Source organism: Periplaneta americana, chromosome 2 (genome assembly GCF_040183065.1).
Source record: "Periplaneta americana isolate PAMFEO1 chromosome 2, P.americana_PAMFEO1_priV1, whole genome shotgun sequence".
Lineage (NCBI taxonomy): Eukaryota > Metazoa > Arthropoda > Insecta > Blattodea > Blattidae > Periplaneta > Periplaneta americana.
In genome coordinates, this window is record NC_091118.1 from 146,754,511 (window position 1) to 146,772,870 (window position 18,360).

The following is an 18,360-nucleotide window of genomic DNA, read 5'->3' on the forward strand; positions in this document are numbered from 1 at the left end:
TTTTTTTTATTGAAAACTGTGTAAGATTCACTGTGTAACTGCATCTGTAAACAGGAAGGTAAAAGATCTGTATGTTTACCTAGTAAGTTTTTTCTTTGTTTGCAAGAAATCGAATGGCATTACACTGTAATCAGTCTTAATGATGAATAATATATATCTTATGGTTTTGTAGCCATATTTGAATTAAGTTGAGTATGTAATTACTTGAGGTATGAATTTCATTGTAATGTTATGTCACAAATACTAGAATATTGTATTTTAATCTTGGAAATGTGTGTTGTTATATAAAAACAGTGACTGTAGGCCTACTGATTGACGTCATTGTTTTTGGTTTGTGATTTAAAAATAATTGAATGCAAGAATTGTGGCTCTATATTTTCAAATATTCATGGAAGTAAACGTTTCTACTATCTCTATTGTGATAAAAAAAATGGCTTTTGGTATGCTATTATTTATTAATGTGCAGTTTCTCTGCTAAATTCTTCGACGAATTTTCTTCATATATCATGAAAACAAATATGTTCTCCAAGGAACTTTCTAACTGAAATATGATTTTTTTTACTCGAAAAGTATGTTATTTAAGGAAGTTAGGCCAAATTTGCACAAAATGACAGTTGACTCGAAAGTGCTGTAAATATATTTTTAATTTTTTTTCTAATTAATACATAATACTGAAGATTGTATCTTAAAATATTTGGTCACAGTAACAATCGGTAACTGTAGAAACATGCCTCACATTGAAAATTTCAGATTCAAGATTTGGGATTCAAAAAGTTAAATAGGCACTACTCATAATAAATTATGTTGAGTTTGCTGTTTAAAATTAAGCACAAACACTCAGTTTGATTTCTAGCAAACATCTGCATGCATTAGTTATGTATGTAGCAGAGGTACTTAGTATTTCTCGAAAAATTTGTACAGCTTATGGAAATATACGTGAAAATAACTGTTCACTAAATTATATTTTTTAATGTAGAGTGTCTCCAAGAGTCATTATTTAGACCTATACTAGAATTAGCGAATGTTTGTACTTCGGACAGTTAATATTATGAGTGAGGTGGGGGCATGTTGCCATAGCAACGAGTGTTGCCCGATCACAGATTCACAGTCCTTTCCCCTCTCACCCTGCTGCCACCAACCAACCTTTAACAAGTATGCGAAGCAGTGCCAGTTCAACAAAATATACCCACGTGGTTTATGAGTCGGTTGGTTTTCTGTGACGGCATTTCACTATTCGTTGTTCTTAGTTTTATCATTTAATATTCTGCCTTTTTAACTCAGTGTTTCATAGTAATTGTTGTAGAAAGTTATTTGTGTGTATGTGTGCACGCGTTTTTTTTTTTTTAAGTTTAAATTTAAAATGGCACAGTCAAGCCTTAAGGGTAAAAGAGGGCAGCCACAACTTCATTCTCCGAAAAGAAAAACTGCAAGGTTGAACAAAGAAACACCAATTTGTGGCCAAGCCCGTGAAATAGTATGCTCTCTTAGGGCTTATTTTGAATATTAGAAAGACAGAATGAGGGTCCACTAATTGATTTTAAAGTGTTGGAGAGAACTGCTGCTGTTCTAAACATTGCCAGAAATATTGTCATCAATATTGGCAAGGAAAAGTACGAAAAAGAAAAGAAAGATGACACACCAGCTGGGTCTTCAGATGCACTGCTGGAAACTCCCGGAAAAGTCAAATGCAGTCATGGACCTTGATTCATTTAAAAAGGATGCCATTTGCCGCCATGTATATTCATATTTTCTTAGAAAATACATAATTAATTAGTACATGAGATCTTCTGCGCCACTTTTTTATTTTTATATTTTTAGTATGGAAATATGTTGTAGATTATCAATGTTCATGTACCGGTTTTACAACAATATTATTGAAATATTAAATATGTCGCATATTTTAACCTTATTCGTTCATTGTTGAGGCTCTCAGTCTTGCTCGTAAACAGTCAAAATTTGAAGTGTGGTTTCGTTCCTGCAAATACAAATTTAAATCCATATTACTTGTTTACGAATTCATTTATTTCGGTATATAATTATTTAGGCCTTTGTGAATAAATGTACTTTAAAAAGGAACAAAAATACTTATTTCAAAGAATAACAGCACATAATTCGTTTATGTAACTTATCCAGCCCTCAGAAGGTTATTATTATTATTATTATTATTATTATTATTATTATTATTATTAAAAGTGGTGGTATGGTAGTGGCAGTAGTGATATTAGTAGTGTGATAGTATCGATCAATCAAAATTTGTTACATGTAGTTCTGTGAACTTCTACTACTATTAATTTTGCGACAATGTCTTTTAGTCACACAGCTCTAATAACAATCTTAGATTCAAGATACCTAAATTAGAAATTAGAATTGGAGCCTAATTTAATGCAACGTGAGATAAGATGTAGTTTTGAATTTGAAATCTGCTGTCCTGTCTGTCTCTCACTGCAGTGCGGCAAAAGTGCACTCCTCCCTGCGGCTCCACATACAACTGTCAGAAGTACAAGCATTCGTTAATTCTAGTATAGTGTATAATGAAGAAAGTATTTGTGATTTAAATTGCACTTTTCATTGCACTCATTGCTCAATTATTATTTAAATTCTATAGTCAAAATTGTCTACATATGTTTCACTATTAATATGCTTGCATTTACAATTGTTTTTATATGCACATGGATGCTCACTGTTGCTGTTTGTAAACATGCTATCATTGAAATTTATTAATGAGTGTAATGTAATGAGAATGGTATGTTTCCTCCTCTTTCGAACTCAGAGTTAATTTTTGCTCTACAGACTCCTCCTGAAGGCGGTGATTGTCTCCGGTATAACTTAGCCAGTCCAACATCTCAGACTACACCAGAACAAGTTGCAACAAATCACCTGATAGAAGTAATGCAACATTTGACACTAAATCCAGGGAAATTTGATGTTTTAATCACACCTTTAGTGCATACCTTCAGTCTCTGGCTGGGAGACAAGAATATAGTGTACTCCATAGTCAATGCAATAGTTGAACAGGTATGTTGTAGTTATAATAGTTACATTAATACAGGAGAAGGAGATAAATATAAAAAATAACAATTATCATGTCAACAATTCCGTCACCACATCTATGAAACCTCATCCTACTGCTACTATCATAATCTTACCTTCACGACTATCACTTCACCACCACCATCATATTAACTTCACAATCATCGACATCATCATCATTATCATCAAGTTTATGTTCTGAAACTATAAGATCTACAACTAACAATCTTTACATATAAGTACAGTTACAAGTATAGAAAATAACTATGTATGGATGACGTAGAGTACAGAAATAATTACCATATTTATTCGAATACCCAGCACACTCCCCCCCTCCTCTCCAGAAAAATCTTGTCAAAAGTGGGGTGCATAGCTTATGCGAACTGAACCTCTTTCTTTTTTTTTTAATACTACTGCACATCCAATGCATGCATCCGACATATAATTCTATCTTTATTCTGCTCTATTTCTGAAATTGTAAATGGAACAGACACGGAAAATAATTGTTAATGCTGTGATGTTACCATTAATATGTTTGTGATTATGTTTTTTTTTTTTTAAAGAGACTTTTATCTCATAAAAAGTTAGGGTGTGCGGCTTATTTGAGGGTGTAGGTATTCTAGTAGATATGGTACTGGTTATGTCTGTTATTAGATACATTAACTTTTCTCTCCTTACAGTCAATTACAGAACCAAATTTCCGATACAATGGGGCAAGACTTTGCAATTTTCTCAATAATGAATTTCCGCCTGGGGATAAATCAACATTTAGAAGTTGTCTTTTATCAAGGTATGTGTAAGGATTTTAGTTTACAGTACATAATTTCACGATTGAGTGGTATCATTTAGTTCTGTGCATAGGTTAGATATATTGTATCCATTTTTAAATTCGTTTCAGTTTGTGCACTGTAAAAGAAAAAGTTACATAATTTCATTGTTTTAGGCATGTTCACGCAAATAATATACAGTATATATATATATATATATATATATATAGACACACACATGCACACATATATCTGTGTGTGCGCACGCGTTCGTGCGGTCTATTTGTCTATCTTTTCATTCAGCTGCATTGCACAGACCCAGAAACAAAATTTGGGCCACCTGAATTATCCAAGATCCAGTTATAACATACTGTGCATGCTCAGTAAAACCCAAATTTTGTTTCTGGGTCTGTACAACTTGGCTCCCACTGTTCAAATTGTTCAGTACTTTTGCTGTTGAACATTTAGCATTAAAATTAACCTTTGATTAAAATTTTGGATTTATTTTTTATATTTTTATGACTAATTGAATTTTTTCTACTTGGTTATTTAACATTACTGTATCAATTACTGGGTCATTTAGCATTGAAGGAATTGATGATAGCGAGATGAGGCTGAGGATTCGCCATAGATTACCGGACATTCGCCTTACAGTTCGGAAAACCTCGAAAAAACCAATCAGGTAATCAGCCCAAGCAGGAATCGAACTCCTGCCCAAGTTCAACTCCAGATCAACAAGCAAATGTGCTGCCACCCGAGTTACACTAGTAGCTTAATTGATTTTAATTAGTAGAACTTGAATCAAATGAACTTTTATTGATAACCCTTCACTGTGAATTCTAATATTGTTCTTCCTCTGACACATATCAAATGAGATGTACTGGCTGATAATAGATGCACATATTAGTCATCACCCCAGAGGTGTATGCTCTATTATTATAATATTAATACTAAATTAAATTAAGATACTACAAGATTGTAACATATGACTGTTATATATATTTTTCTGATGATCCTTATCTGGAACCAAGCATTGTTGAAAATTTTGACATGCCGTGGGAAAGTTTGTGATGACAATCAATATAGATGAGACTATTTTTACAAATGATTATGAACATTGACAAGTTCCACATCATGTTCATAGCTGATATAACGAAACATATAACCAGGGCTTTTGTCCAGGAACACGCGAACTTTGGTTCACAGAACTTCTTCACTAGGCCACATGTGCAGTCCATGGACTTGAATCTCTGATAGTGTTATGATGTGGAATGCCAAAGTAACTTCTTGTAATGCAGTTGCCATGTTATTTTTGTGGACAACACTTTTCAAATAAGTGAACACTTTAGAGCAATCACTATGAGTGACCCCAGCACTTTTATGTTTTGTTGCCACATGTTGAGGTAACAAAAGTTCTTCTGCCACTGACAATGATGAAAGAAGTTTGGCACAATGAGCAGAAGGTGGTATAGCCATTAATTCCACGTTAAAAAAAAAAGAAACAGATTTTTTTTTTTTTAACAAATTATCATTTACAATACATTAACTTTCTGATGCGACTTACGTTCATAAAGACTACACTATACAAAACACATCCTGTTCATCATACTTAATAGCTACTAATGCTACCCAACATGCTGCTGCCTTAACAGATAATTCCGTTTTCGAATTTAAAACTCTTCATTTAAATCGAAATCAAGCTTGAAGCAATGCAGGTGTGTATTAAAAGTGTAGAAAAACAAGCACGATTTTCTCACCATCCATTAGAGAACTGTGTCAAATAGTAACACTTTAGTCGCTGTCATCTGGTGGCACCAATCCTTCATTACAATGTTTTATAATATAACTATTAGCATCTCTATTTTTAAGGACAATAATAAAAATAAAATCGCGTTTAAAAACAGACAATTTAGGAAGTTTATTTAAAACCAGGGACATTTCCGAGACAGATTTTTGCTGGGGACAAAAGTGTGACTGTCTCTGGAAAACAGGAATGTCTAGAAGAATTGCATTATGGAGAGGTGAATTTGTATGCATTTTGTATATACAATATGTTACATTGTTTATGTAATTAATACAATGAATTAATATTAGATGCTGGGAAATATTTTAGAAACATTTTATGTTTATGAAAAAATTAAGAAATCAAGAAATTTAACTGTACTACATTTTTACCACAATTTGCATAGCATGTTCTCACCATATCAACTTTGCTAGAAGGTAATTAATTTAAAAGGTATAATGCCTGCATTGATATAGGTAATTGAATTTGTTCTTCAATGTTAATGTAATAGTACAATAAAATTTAACATCTTTGTATCATGAAAGTATAGTTGTTTCCTCTTTGTAATATGAAATTCAAAGAAGAAATTTAAACGAGTTTCTGTCTTTGTACATGCTAAAATATATAGTCTTTTCACGTTATTTGAATTTTACAGGTGTCAAGAAGAACATATACGTGTTCCAACTTACATTCATTCAGATCCAAGGAGATTACATGGTTATGTTTTATTTGTGGCAGAGTTATTTATGCAACTCGAGCTTGCAAAAGGTTATGGTGATAGGATAACAATTCTTGGTACTGCATTACTTGAAGCTCTTTCTTCATTGCTTACTGAACCCTCATCTGAAAACATCAAATGTGTCTGTCAAGTTCTCAAGGTCAGTAAAAAAATACAATTGAATAAACTTCGTATTTGTTTGTTTGTTTGTGTGATTCTAGTCTTATATACAGTTTGTCCCAGTGGTTATGTCACAGGTTCATCAAAATGGGGGAAATCACGTGACAATTACTTAATGGGGCCCTTTCCTTTAGATTATTTTCCACATTTGTATAATATTATGTAGAAGTCCAATATTCTGAACAGCAGATGTTTCCAGGAAATAGCTAAGATTGGCCAGCCACTATTCTTTACAGAGGAAACAGCAAAAACAGGTGGGGGAAACTGAGATGTGATAACCATTCAGATGGACAGTAAATTACATATGGGATGTGAGGGAAATAAGTGCTAATATTTGTTTGAGAAACAGAGAACCATGAAGTAACAAAGAAAAACCCGTATGCATCTTGGCATATCCAATAGTCGATGAAAGAGTAATGGAACGGAGAACTTCGTATGATGACGCAGAATATCTGCATGGAAATATCATATGTACTTCGGTACATTAAATAAATAATATATATCCAATAGTGCTTTTTATGCACTGCAAAAAAATCTAGTGTTCTTTAGTATAAACAGTATTATAGGTTGACCTTTCAGGTAAACGAACAGATAAAAAACTTATTTATTGAAGACAAAGTGTATTTTTCCTTTTTTGGAGATAGCCTAATCTTGTAAGCATTGAAATATTGTACACGTTTGTAACACATGCTAGACATTTACTGTTAATTGCTAGACAGACTATTTGAATAAGGAAAAAGTTGCACAGAATTTTCAATTCATGTTCATTTTTTCTATAACTCGTCAAAATATTTCTCTGACGCTTCGTATATTATAATTATTACAAAAATACGCTAATAGGAATTTCAAGCTTTTAATAAAACCTTGAAATCCAATCCAAATAAATTGTTATAAATATCTGTTAATAGGTGACTGTATAAACAATCTTTAGACAATAATGATTTCATGCTGAAATATGTAAGAAAATTGAAATTTAAAATGTAACATAGTATAAGTAATGTAGGCTAATTAAAGTAATTTTTATAATATTAATGCACAAAAGAAAATCACTTTTTTACGTCTTCATAAGAAATTAGTTTTCTTTGCTAAGTAAAGTATGTGTAATTTACATAAAAGACGTAACAAGTAAATTACCTTGCCAACGCTGCTCATAGCAGTTTTTGTTGTTTCTCATTAGGCCTATTCCTCCTGGTTCTGTAAAACATACTTTTTCTTAAGTAGGGTTACCAGATGGAATATCTGGAACCGAAGACATCTGAGTTTGAAAAGTAGAACAAACTAGGACACCAAGATTAAATAATAAGAATTGTCATATTGCATAATAAAACTATTTAATATTACTGACATATTGTTCACGTGTAATAATGGTTATAATACAAACATTCTGTAGCAACATTGAGAACGATTTAGACTAGATTTGACATTATTTTAATTGTTGCTGTACTTTTCTGACTTGCCTGTCATTTCAATTAATTTTGCATTTCCTTGAGGATATTTATGAAAATCTTTATATTCAATAGTCTGGAAGTTATACTGCACAAACATGATATTCCTGATGGAGTTAACTGAGAGACAGTTTCTTTCTTTTGTCCACTGGCTCTGTATTAAAGAGAATCTCTCAATATTTGCATTGTGAGCTGAATTGCATAGACGAACTGAACCAGTTTAAGTATAAATATATATATATATATATATATATATATATATATATATATATATATATATATATATATAGTTCTGCACAAACTTCTACTTTGACCAAACGTGTTGAGATAGTATGTACTTTGTGTTCAATATACCTTTACTCTTTTCATTTTCAACATACTTTTAGTATGTACTTTGTTTTCAATATACTTTACTCTTTTCATTTTTAACATACTTTTTCGGATTGCAAAATTAATCAAAAGCCTTCACATCATCAATCTTAACACCCTTATTTTGTACAAAACTCAAGGAAGCTAATGCATTTTTCCAAGAGGGTACTTCTCTAAACTCATTCACTTGAAATATGCAAACTCCTTAAATGGATGCTCCCAAATATTTTATACATGAATCATAAAGATTTTGCACAGGAACATAAACCTCATTACACTTTTCCTCTAATCCCTCATGTTTTAATTAAATCTTTATTGGAAACAAACGGTGCTCAGATCTTTGTTTAAGTGTAAACATAATATGTTATCAAGGATATCAATAACTTCAATTAGTGAATTTTCCTTTCTTTCAAGTGCTTCAATTTGACAGTGGAAAATAGACATTAATGAATGCAAAAGAAGCAGGTATCTCTCACTCATCTCGAAAAATTTCTTTAGCAAAACTGGAGGCTTTTTCAAAGATAAAAAATAAGATTTTTATACAACCATATCGTAATGTAACTAATACATACCTAATTGTAGAACTGAAAGTAACAGTCTAGCGGCACTGGAATAAAACAGTTGAAGATTAGTTCTGCAAAGTAACTTTGCAGCACTATCTTATAAATTTCAACTAATAATAGCAGACTTGCTGTATCACACAATTTAATACAATAAATTTTACGAAATTATTCAAACATTACAAATTGCTTGCTGTTAATATTAATAGTTATACTACACGAGGTACATTGCATTAAATTAATTCCTGGCACATTAATAAAAATATTAGAATCTGAAGCAATAGCATTCTTTGTAACTGTGTATGCACAATCTTTCATGGATTCCTGACATCCCGTCACTGCTGCAAAAGCTCTATCATTATTGCTGTCTTCATCAGGTGACTCATTCTCTCCAATAATTGTAGTGCATATTTCAACCTTACTATTCAAGGAGTCATTTTATAAATGCAAATTGTAGTAGGTACCTCAGCAATTTAGACAATTCCCCGGACATCCCCAGACGCATAAAAAACTAGAACATGTCTGGGAAAAATAAGATGTCTATAACTCTATTTTAAGTATACCTCGGAAAGTCAATATATTACCTGTATTAATTTTTAAAATCACTGTCCATATTTTGAGTAACGTGACTTCATTTAACAATATGACTGCAAAGGGATTAATTGTAGGATCATCAGAAATAGGATCACTATCATTTTTTGCCCTATTTAAGTCATTGGGATAAAATGAAATAGGCCTAATTGATTCCTCGTCTTTGTTACTGATACTAATATCTGAAATGCCTGGACCTGGCTTATATGAACCACATGCCCCACTATTTTCTGTGCTGTCCACCACATTATGACACTAATATTTATGTAAGCTGACACTTCTTTACCAAACATTATTACTTATTAGCTGATGTAAGATAGTCCATGGAGCTAAAAACTATCTTTTCTTTATAACTTCAAATTTATAACATGAAACCAATCTTGATTAAGGTTTATCCTACATATCATTTGCACACTGTACCATATTCACATTCACTCACTCTTTTATTACTTTTGTAGTAATAAAGATAATAATGATGATAATAATAATACTAATAATAATAATAATAATAATAATAATGATAATAATAATAATAGAGTTATTATTATAAAAGTAATAACAGAGTGAGTGAATGTAAATAATAATAATAATAATAATAATAATAATAATAATAATAATAATAATAAAAGAGTTTGTGTGATACAAATTTACGAGTTCACTTCAGCTGCTCAGTTTTGACATGGCAGGCAGACAGCACAATCAGGCACACCTTACTACCACGCAACTTCACAACATTGCTCCCTTCCTGCGTGTGAGAGAGAGAGAACTGTCAATACCTTTCTAATTTTGTATAGACTGTAGTTATTGTCAATCAATGTTCTGACATCAACCCAGACTGTTAACTGGACGTTCCAGTTATGATACTGCACGTGAAGATGAATGTGCTGTATAGCTAGAGGTAGGGTTCATATAACCTGTCTTAATAATATAATTTTAATCTTGAATGGTTTTAGTGCAGATGCGTATTATATTCGCCAGTATTTTTATCTGGATTTTGGGATAAAAGAAATTGGGGTGCATATTATATTCGATGGCATGTTATATTCCAGTATATTTATATTGGATACACTTTTATAAGTCATCTTGTATGTAGTTGGATTCCCATGGATATTGGATTAATTTTTAATGTAATTTAATTTTGTTTGTAGCTGACAGGTCAACCTTTGGATGCACAGGAACCATTGGCAATGAATCAGATAATGCACTCCCTTTCAGAGTTATTCAGTAATTCCAATGTAGAACCTAATATTCGCCATCTGATACATAGTGTAATTGAATTAAGAACTATTCGGTGGGGTGATGCATCCAACTTTATGCCCCATGCCAGCACTACTCAGGTGTACAATTCGTGTCCAGTAAGTATATGAATGTTTTTTATGTTTACTTAAATATCTATTATTTTCTTGAATGTCTTTATTACCCAATTTTTATAGAATTATTCATTTTTAACGATTCATATTTCTTCTATGTTAATGAAAAATAACAATGCAATGATTTAAAATGAATTTTACTTTTAACAAATACTCGTGATAATGTACTGGTATTGTATACTGGAATGTGAAACACGATTGATACTATTTTTGCTATTTTTCTCACTCCCAAACATGGAAATTTCACTAAGTTCCTTACATAATTCTGCTACTTTTGTCTAGATTTTTGGGTTGGTTAAGATTTTCACGAAACCAATTTTTTCAATAGAACTAATCAACAGGAACCATTGACAATGATTGTGTGGCTTATATCTTTTGTGAGAAAGTTTCGTATTGAACATTGTAATAATACTGTACTTGTTTGAGAGTTTCATTTTTAGTTTAGAAGATGTTGAAGTGTGAAGTCTGTGAAATTTGTTCAGATAGAATTCTACATAGTGAGTCAAACCTAAGGGACTGGGACTCCTGCTATTTCTCAACAATACAGTATGACAAGGATATCACAAGCATTCGCAAATAACATTTTTGTTGTTTCATGTCATTACAGTCTGACAAGTAGGAAGTGAAGGGAATGTTACTTGAATTTCAGAGCATTTGTTCAAAATGTCCTTTACATTCTCTATACATGTTGCAGCAATGTATGAAATTCTAGAACTATTGTGCATTACCTGTGCTACTTCTTTCTGTAGAATGTCTAGATTATGCTGTTTGTATTTGTACAATATTTGTTTAAGGATAATCCATAGGTAAAAGTCACACCAACAAATCTCGAGACTGGGTGTTCTGTAATTCACTTTGTTATCTAAAAGATTGTGTAGGGCTTCCATTGAATGCGTTTATGTGAGCACTGTTGTGCCATATTGCTGGAAAAAACAATGTTTTTCTTGCTATGCAACAAGTTGTGAAAACAGTTGCAAAATTTTGTTTACATAACATTCCAAATTAATTGTTTCATAAACATTATAGGCCTAACTATTCTTCACGCAGTGACCACACACCATACTCCCACTTTTTGATCATGTAGTTGGACTTCATGAGAGAAAAGAAACATTGATTTTCTGTATTCCACTGGTGAGTATTATGGGCAGGCAGATATTTATGCCTGGGCCCAGGCCCAGGGGTGGCAACATTAAAAAAAATCAAGCTAAAAATTAATATTGGTTATTTTCCTACTTCATAGTTGCCTGCTTTGGATAATAGTATGTGTTAAATGTTGTTGTTACCACAGAGTGTTGTGATATATTAATTTCTTGGGTAACAACACACTGTTTCGATGATTATGTAGCCTCTGGAATACACTGCTAAAACTTGCGTAATTGTCATTTACATTACACAGGCTGAAAGTAAAGTTTTATATATGAGTTGAGATGTTTATGGCCAAGCTGTCAGACGAGGCAGAAATTTCAAAATGAATAATACGTGAAAAACTTTTGCCTTTCTAACATACAATAATTTATTTCATATTATGTTGAATCCCGTTATTTTTATTTAAATAATATTAAGATGAAGACATTATGCTCAGTTCAGGGCCCACCATTCAAGCTGTTGACATCATTCCTGAAAGAAGCAATTGAAAAATTGATCCCTACTAAATCAGAATTAAGATGTAAAAAGGAATATGAACAGTTTTGTTCTTGAAAAATAATAAACAACGTAAATAACTGTGAATGAAACTGTTATGTTAGCCTATATATTGAATTTGGTAAGTGTTAAACATATCTATTTGCAGTTATGTATTAAAATTATTACAAATCGTATTTACATTATAATTAGAGAGAAGTTAGTTTATTTCATATTAATAAGTGTATTATTTTGTATATAAAATATACATCGAAGTTGCATTATGCCCATTGCTGGGCCATGTCAATAGCCAGATCACTAAAACAACCCTCAACACAATTAGATAATATAATAGGCTCTCCACATAATACAGTGTAACCATCTGATATGTATCTGAGTAACTGTTTTCAGAGCATGCAAAAGGTGTCTAAAGATATGTTATGTTGGTAGAAATTGAGTGGTGGAAGTACTTAACAGTAGCATAAAGTTTCATTTTCTGCATTCTTTTGAACATAAACATATGAAATTCGACATATTATGAAATAAACATAACTTATAATATACTGTATGTCTTCTTTAGTAGATACATTTCCGTGAGGAAAATGTGTTGTACTTTGTGAATACATTAAGCTTACAAATAAGTCTTTCTTAATACAGTTTAGTCACCTTATTGAAGTAGATTGACAATGTAAAATGCCAGCAGAATTGTGTCAGGAGCTTAGTGCAAACTAGGAAAACTAGCATTGCGTCCTGGGCCCTGCTTACAGCAAACATCTAGCTATTGGGAAACCATCAAAAAACAACCTCGTGGCTTAGTAAGAATTCCTGTAACTTTGGTTTGACTTTCTCTATATTGTAGTAATATGTATTCCATTCTTGATCTAGCTCCAATGAATGTTGCATTCTTGCTCTCTATTGATGTCATTATTTTGACTTTTTTTCCGACACAAATATAAACATACATAATTTTTTTTTGTCCCAGTATAGGACTATTTAAAAATGTATGTATAAAAAATTTAAAGGTGTATATAGTGTGTCATGTTTGTGAATTCAGTAGGCCTAGGAAAACGATAGACCATCTCATTTTAGCCATCTTTTCATTGTAGTAAAACATAATTTAAGAAGTCGTACTTTTTATTATTTTAAAAAATAAGAAGTAATATATGTTACCATTGTAGTAAAACATAATTTAAAACCTCATATTTTTTTATTATTTTAAAGAATAAATAATGTATGTTACTAGTAAGTGATGTAAGCAGGGAGAGGGAAAAGAACTGACTACGCTATTCCTTATCTCCTGGCTTAGTTGCCTTATGAGTGATGCCTTATTGATGTCACTTAGAGGGTTGCCAAGTTTTCAGACTGAAAATACGGGAAATTTTGGAAATAATTGCCAAAATAGTACCATCAAGATATTATCGACATGTTTTACGTTTAGGGGCAAAAGTAATTTAAAATGAATCTCATATTATTATTAATACTTACCACTTGCTTTGTATTCATTCAGAAATTTTTACAATTGAAATTTCTCTAAACAAAACAGGTTGAAATTAATGAGAATTTGTCATTGTAGATTGCACTTAAAAATATGTAATTAGAGCAACTTTCATAGCATCATAGTACTATTCATATTTACCATTTAAATAAATACATAAATTACGGGAGAAAATATTATCAAGTACGTGAGACAGGAGACTGACAAAATGTGGGTAAAATATGGAAGAACCTGTATAAAATAGGGAGAAGTGGCAACCCTAGTCACTTATGAGGTTCCAACCTGTCTTTGGAGAGTTGAGTAGACAACAGGAAGTAATTGATTATTATACCACGAAGGAAAATGTTTTTTCATCAAACTGTACTGTGGGAAATTTATTTGAGAGGCAGAGAGACACTGCAGGAAATTTACTGGGAGAGGCAAGAGACTTGTTTGAGCATCTTCTGAAGTAATCTGATTTGTCTGCAATTTGTTACTTCTGTTTCGTAATTTGTTATATGAATTACTACGTAAGCTTAGAAATAACTTTCATACTTATTATTTGTTAGATATTGATTTCAATTAAAAAAAAAACATAAGTAATCATGAAAAAAATTGAACATAAAATTGACTTTAACATTAAACTGTATATTTAAGAAATACCGTACATAGCATGAAAGTAACAAAAACTGTCGAACATTAGGCAGTTCGAAGAATGGTTATAATGAGGAAGTTATTCTATTGTTTTTTGCTTTCCCTGCTAAATACATAACATGACCCATTATATAAGCCATGCCTTTTAAGTTTTTGTACTGGGTGAATAGATTGTAGAGGAACCGCAATTCAGCAACCTGAATTTGACATACCATAGTATTAACACAGTCTACTATATACAGTCACGAATCTTGGGATGATTTTTTGCAAATCTCGCGATAGTTGCTAGCCACTTGGATTGCTGTGAGTATTAGGAACAATAGACTGTGCCACAGCCATCGTGATCTAATACAGGCCATAAGGCAGACCATGTAACTCGCTTAACCCGATCACGAAGGGCGGCGTTTCAACCATATAAATTAGTTGGAATGCATAAACAGTAACATATGTTTTTCTAAAATGTAGTGTAATTCCATTAATAAAATTTAAAACAATGATTATGAGACACTTCAGACATAATTTACTTGCGAGTTAAGATGTAATATTATTTATGGTGTGAAAATTACGTTGTTCGTATGTGTAATACCTGCCTTTATTTCGATTAAATATTGTTAAATTCTTGTACATTCATTTATGCATGATTCAATAATTTTCAATTGCACCGCACGGATATTTAGATATGTTGAAATTATAAGCTATGTTTACTGTACCAGTTGCCCCTTTCTGTCTAAATTTAGTGATCTCCAATGCCTTGCCATTCATATGAAAATTATAGGTTATGTTTACTATATTTAACTTATATTCCTAAATTCGCAATCATACATTATAATTAAGCATAATGTCATGTATGATACCCCGGATATTCAATTTGTCTGTTTTTTAATACTAAAATTGCGTACTGAATTATTGTATTTATCTACTACTTAAGAGATGAAGTAACACAATTGTACGTACACTAATTTCATGAGTAGTATGGTAAATGTTTTGTCTAAAATAAAGGAAGGTAGATGTGCTAAATTGAAATCACAATATATATTCTTTTTTATTAAACCTCAAAATAGCTTCCAATCTAAACTTGAAATGTTGACGCAAATAGATTATGTTAACATGTAAAATTCTCTTCACATTAAAATAACACAGTTTTGTAATTATTTCTGCAACATATTATGCAAAAGAAGTAAACGGAACTTATAACACATTACACTAAATAAAGCTTAGCAATGTTAAGCAACAAGGTTATAATATAATATTTCACTGAGCTCCATACACTGAAATAGAAAACCCGAACAAACATTACGGCTGGTCTAGATCGAAAAAGCATTTTTGTGAAAAGCTATGTAAACTGTGAAGTGTTCGTTATCGGTTGTAATAAATGTAAATGGCTAAAATACAATAATTTGAATAATAATATGGGACAAGAAGATGTTTGCAGTACTATAAATTGTAAGAAAAATAGGTTAGAGTGATCCTTCTTGCGAAAGATCCAGGAAGGTCAGTTTATAGAATATAATATATATTTTATGAAAATAATATATAAACCTTATGTATTTCATATTTCAATAGTGGAAGGAAGGTGTTAATTTTTTCAAAAGAACACGATATCGAAAGTACAATACATTTTATGGTCTGCTAGAGAAAGAGTCTGTGATGAGGTGATAGTAGTGATCCTGGTGGTGAGCAACTATCTATGGATGCATATTTCAACTGTTTATGTTTGCATATTTAGTAAGTACTAAGCTTCGTGACTGTATATACTAGACTGTGGTATTAATGTAAAATATAATATAAAAATATAATGGTGGTGGTGGTAACGGTGGTGGCGGTGGCTGTGGCGGCGGCTGTTTTCTTTGTTCTTTTCTTGCCCATGATTTTACTGCAGTTGTTACACTTGATTTGCTGATTCTGCAGATTGGTTCTGGCCTTACTAAATATAAGTAGTCAAGACATAATTTATTCTCCCAAATTAAGAAAAATGCTGGAACTGTCTTGCCTTCTTCCAAACATTTGTTGCATCTGTGTAAGAAGTGACACGTTACTTACTGCAGTTCTCATTGAGAAATGTAAGCGATGTTTCCCTAGATGCTGTTTTAAATTTTTTTCCAGGGTATATAGATTATTTTTACACACTTTGTCTTTTATTAGAGTTCTCGAGAAATAAAGTCATAAGGGATAAGGTCGGGGGGATCGAGCAAACCAGAAATTCGTCAAATACCGTATAAAATTCATCCATAGAATAGTCAGTTGTATGTGCTGTCACAGAATCCTTGGAAAAAGCTAACGAATACTTTGTCTCCATTAACTCACTAAAAAGGGATGTAGAATAATTTGCACATATCTCTGTTTTAATAGTTTGTTAAATCAACTAGGCCATATTATCCTCTCACACTTGTAGTGCACTATACTCTTATTTGAACATCATGAAGGAACTCTTTAAGAGGGAAAACAGTGATTGAATTGAAGAGAATGTGTAGAGATAGAAGTTGCCTGAGTGTCTGGGTGAACCGAGGTGAACCCAATGCCTAATGGCATAATTGGAATGGATGATGATGGCATGGAAGAAGAAAAAGGAGGAGGACGAGGAGAGGCTCTTCATAAAGGAGCTCTATTAGCTGTTCTATGGAGATGAAATCAAGCCTTACCTGAAAACAGGAAGTTATTAGAATAATGTTTGCCATCGTGCACTATTTAAAATTCAGTGACAGAATTCACGCCTGATTATAGGATCACTGGGTTATAGTTCTTGCACCACTATAAATTTATAATGTTTCTCCCATTTCCCCTTCCATTCATTTATGCACTCATTCATTCATGGTTTTAACTTCAATATCTTTGTAGCAATTCTCACAGGATTATCGGGTATACTCATTTCTTACGTTAGTGAAATTTTTAGGGGAATTTTGCAAGCAATGTCCAATGTTATTAAAATTTTTCTGTGTGAGCATAGTATGTTGTCGTCTGCATTTAATTTCTGTAACACTTCGTGTCTTTGCTGAATTTATTTCACAAAGCCATAGAGATTTTTAAACTTGGAATGTTAATACCTGGGAATCTTTCTTAAATCGGCATCTAATTACACAGGCCGAATTTATTTCACTATTGTACTTCAATACTTGCTGTACAATGCTATAATTTTATTTAAAATTTGATAACAATTTCACAAGTACAACTGTGTCAAGTTCAACAGACTCAACATGACTCACTTGAGCTGACCTTTTGGAGCATAACCAGAGCTCTATGCGTAACCACAACCTATGAATAGAACAATTTAGCTGAGAGCTGGTTGCTGTATTGCAATTTCTCTACAGTCTACTCACCCAGTACATAGATTTTGAATGACATTGTAAAAACGCTATTACATATATTTTTAATGGCAGTGTGAAAACCCTATTACATAGATTTTGAATGGCAATGTAAAAACCCTGTTGAAAAAACACCTAATGTATACAGAATGATTCATGAGGATTTACCGTCACTTACAGAGCTTATTTCTGAGGACATTTTGAGCAAAAAATGTCATATAAACATGGGTCCTATTTTCAATATTTACAGAGTTACATTTCGTTATTGGAACGCATTGCTGTGAGCAGTGCATGACCTTGGCCAGCATGCAGCCTGCACGAGCACGTGACATTGTCATGTCAGCAGCTGTTTCACTGACGGAGTTCATGCTCAATCAGTCATATTGTTACCTTTGGTTGCGAATGTTGCGCTATAATGCTGAATACATTTTCTACAGAGCAATACGCCGATGTGCTGTTTATTTTGGGAGTGTTTGATGATGATTCTAATGCTGCTTCAG

At 32.2% G+C, this 18,360-nt stretch overlaps 1 protein-coding gene across 3 annotated transcripts in view; it reads left to right on the plus strand.

The window, feature by feature from the left end:
• The window catches only part of Paip1 (Poly(A) binding protein interacting protein 1), a 46,134-nt gene that overhangs the window by 10,418 nt on the left and 17,356 nt on the right, over positions 1–18,360 (plus strand). For all 3 annotated transcript variants that reach the window (XM_069818630.1, XM_069818627.1, XM_069818628.1), the window contains 4 exons: positions 2,791–3,015; positions 3,711–3,820; positions 6,236–6,458; positions 10,592–10,798. In XM_069818630.1, coding sequence (XP_069674731.1) covers positions 2,791–3,015; positions 3,711–3,820; positions 6,236–6,458; positions 10,592–10,798 — 765 coding nt within the window. The remainder of the gene's footprint in view (positions 1–2,790; positions 3,016–3,710; positions 3,821–6,235; positions 6,459–10,591; positions 10,799–18,360) is intronic.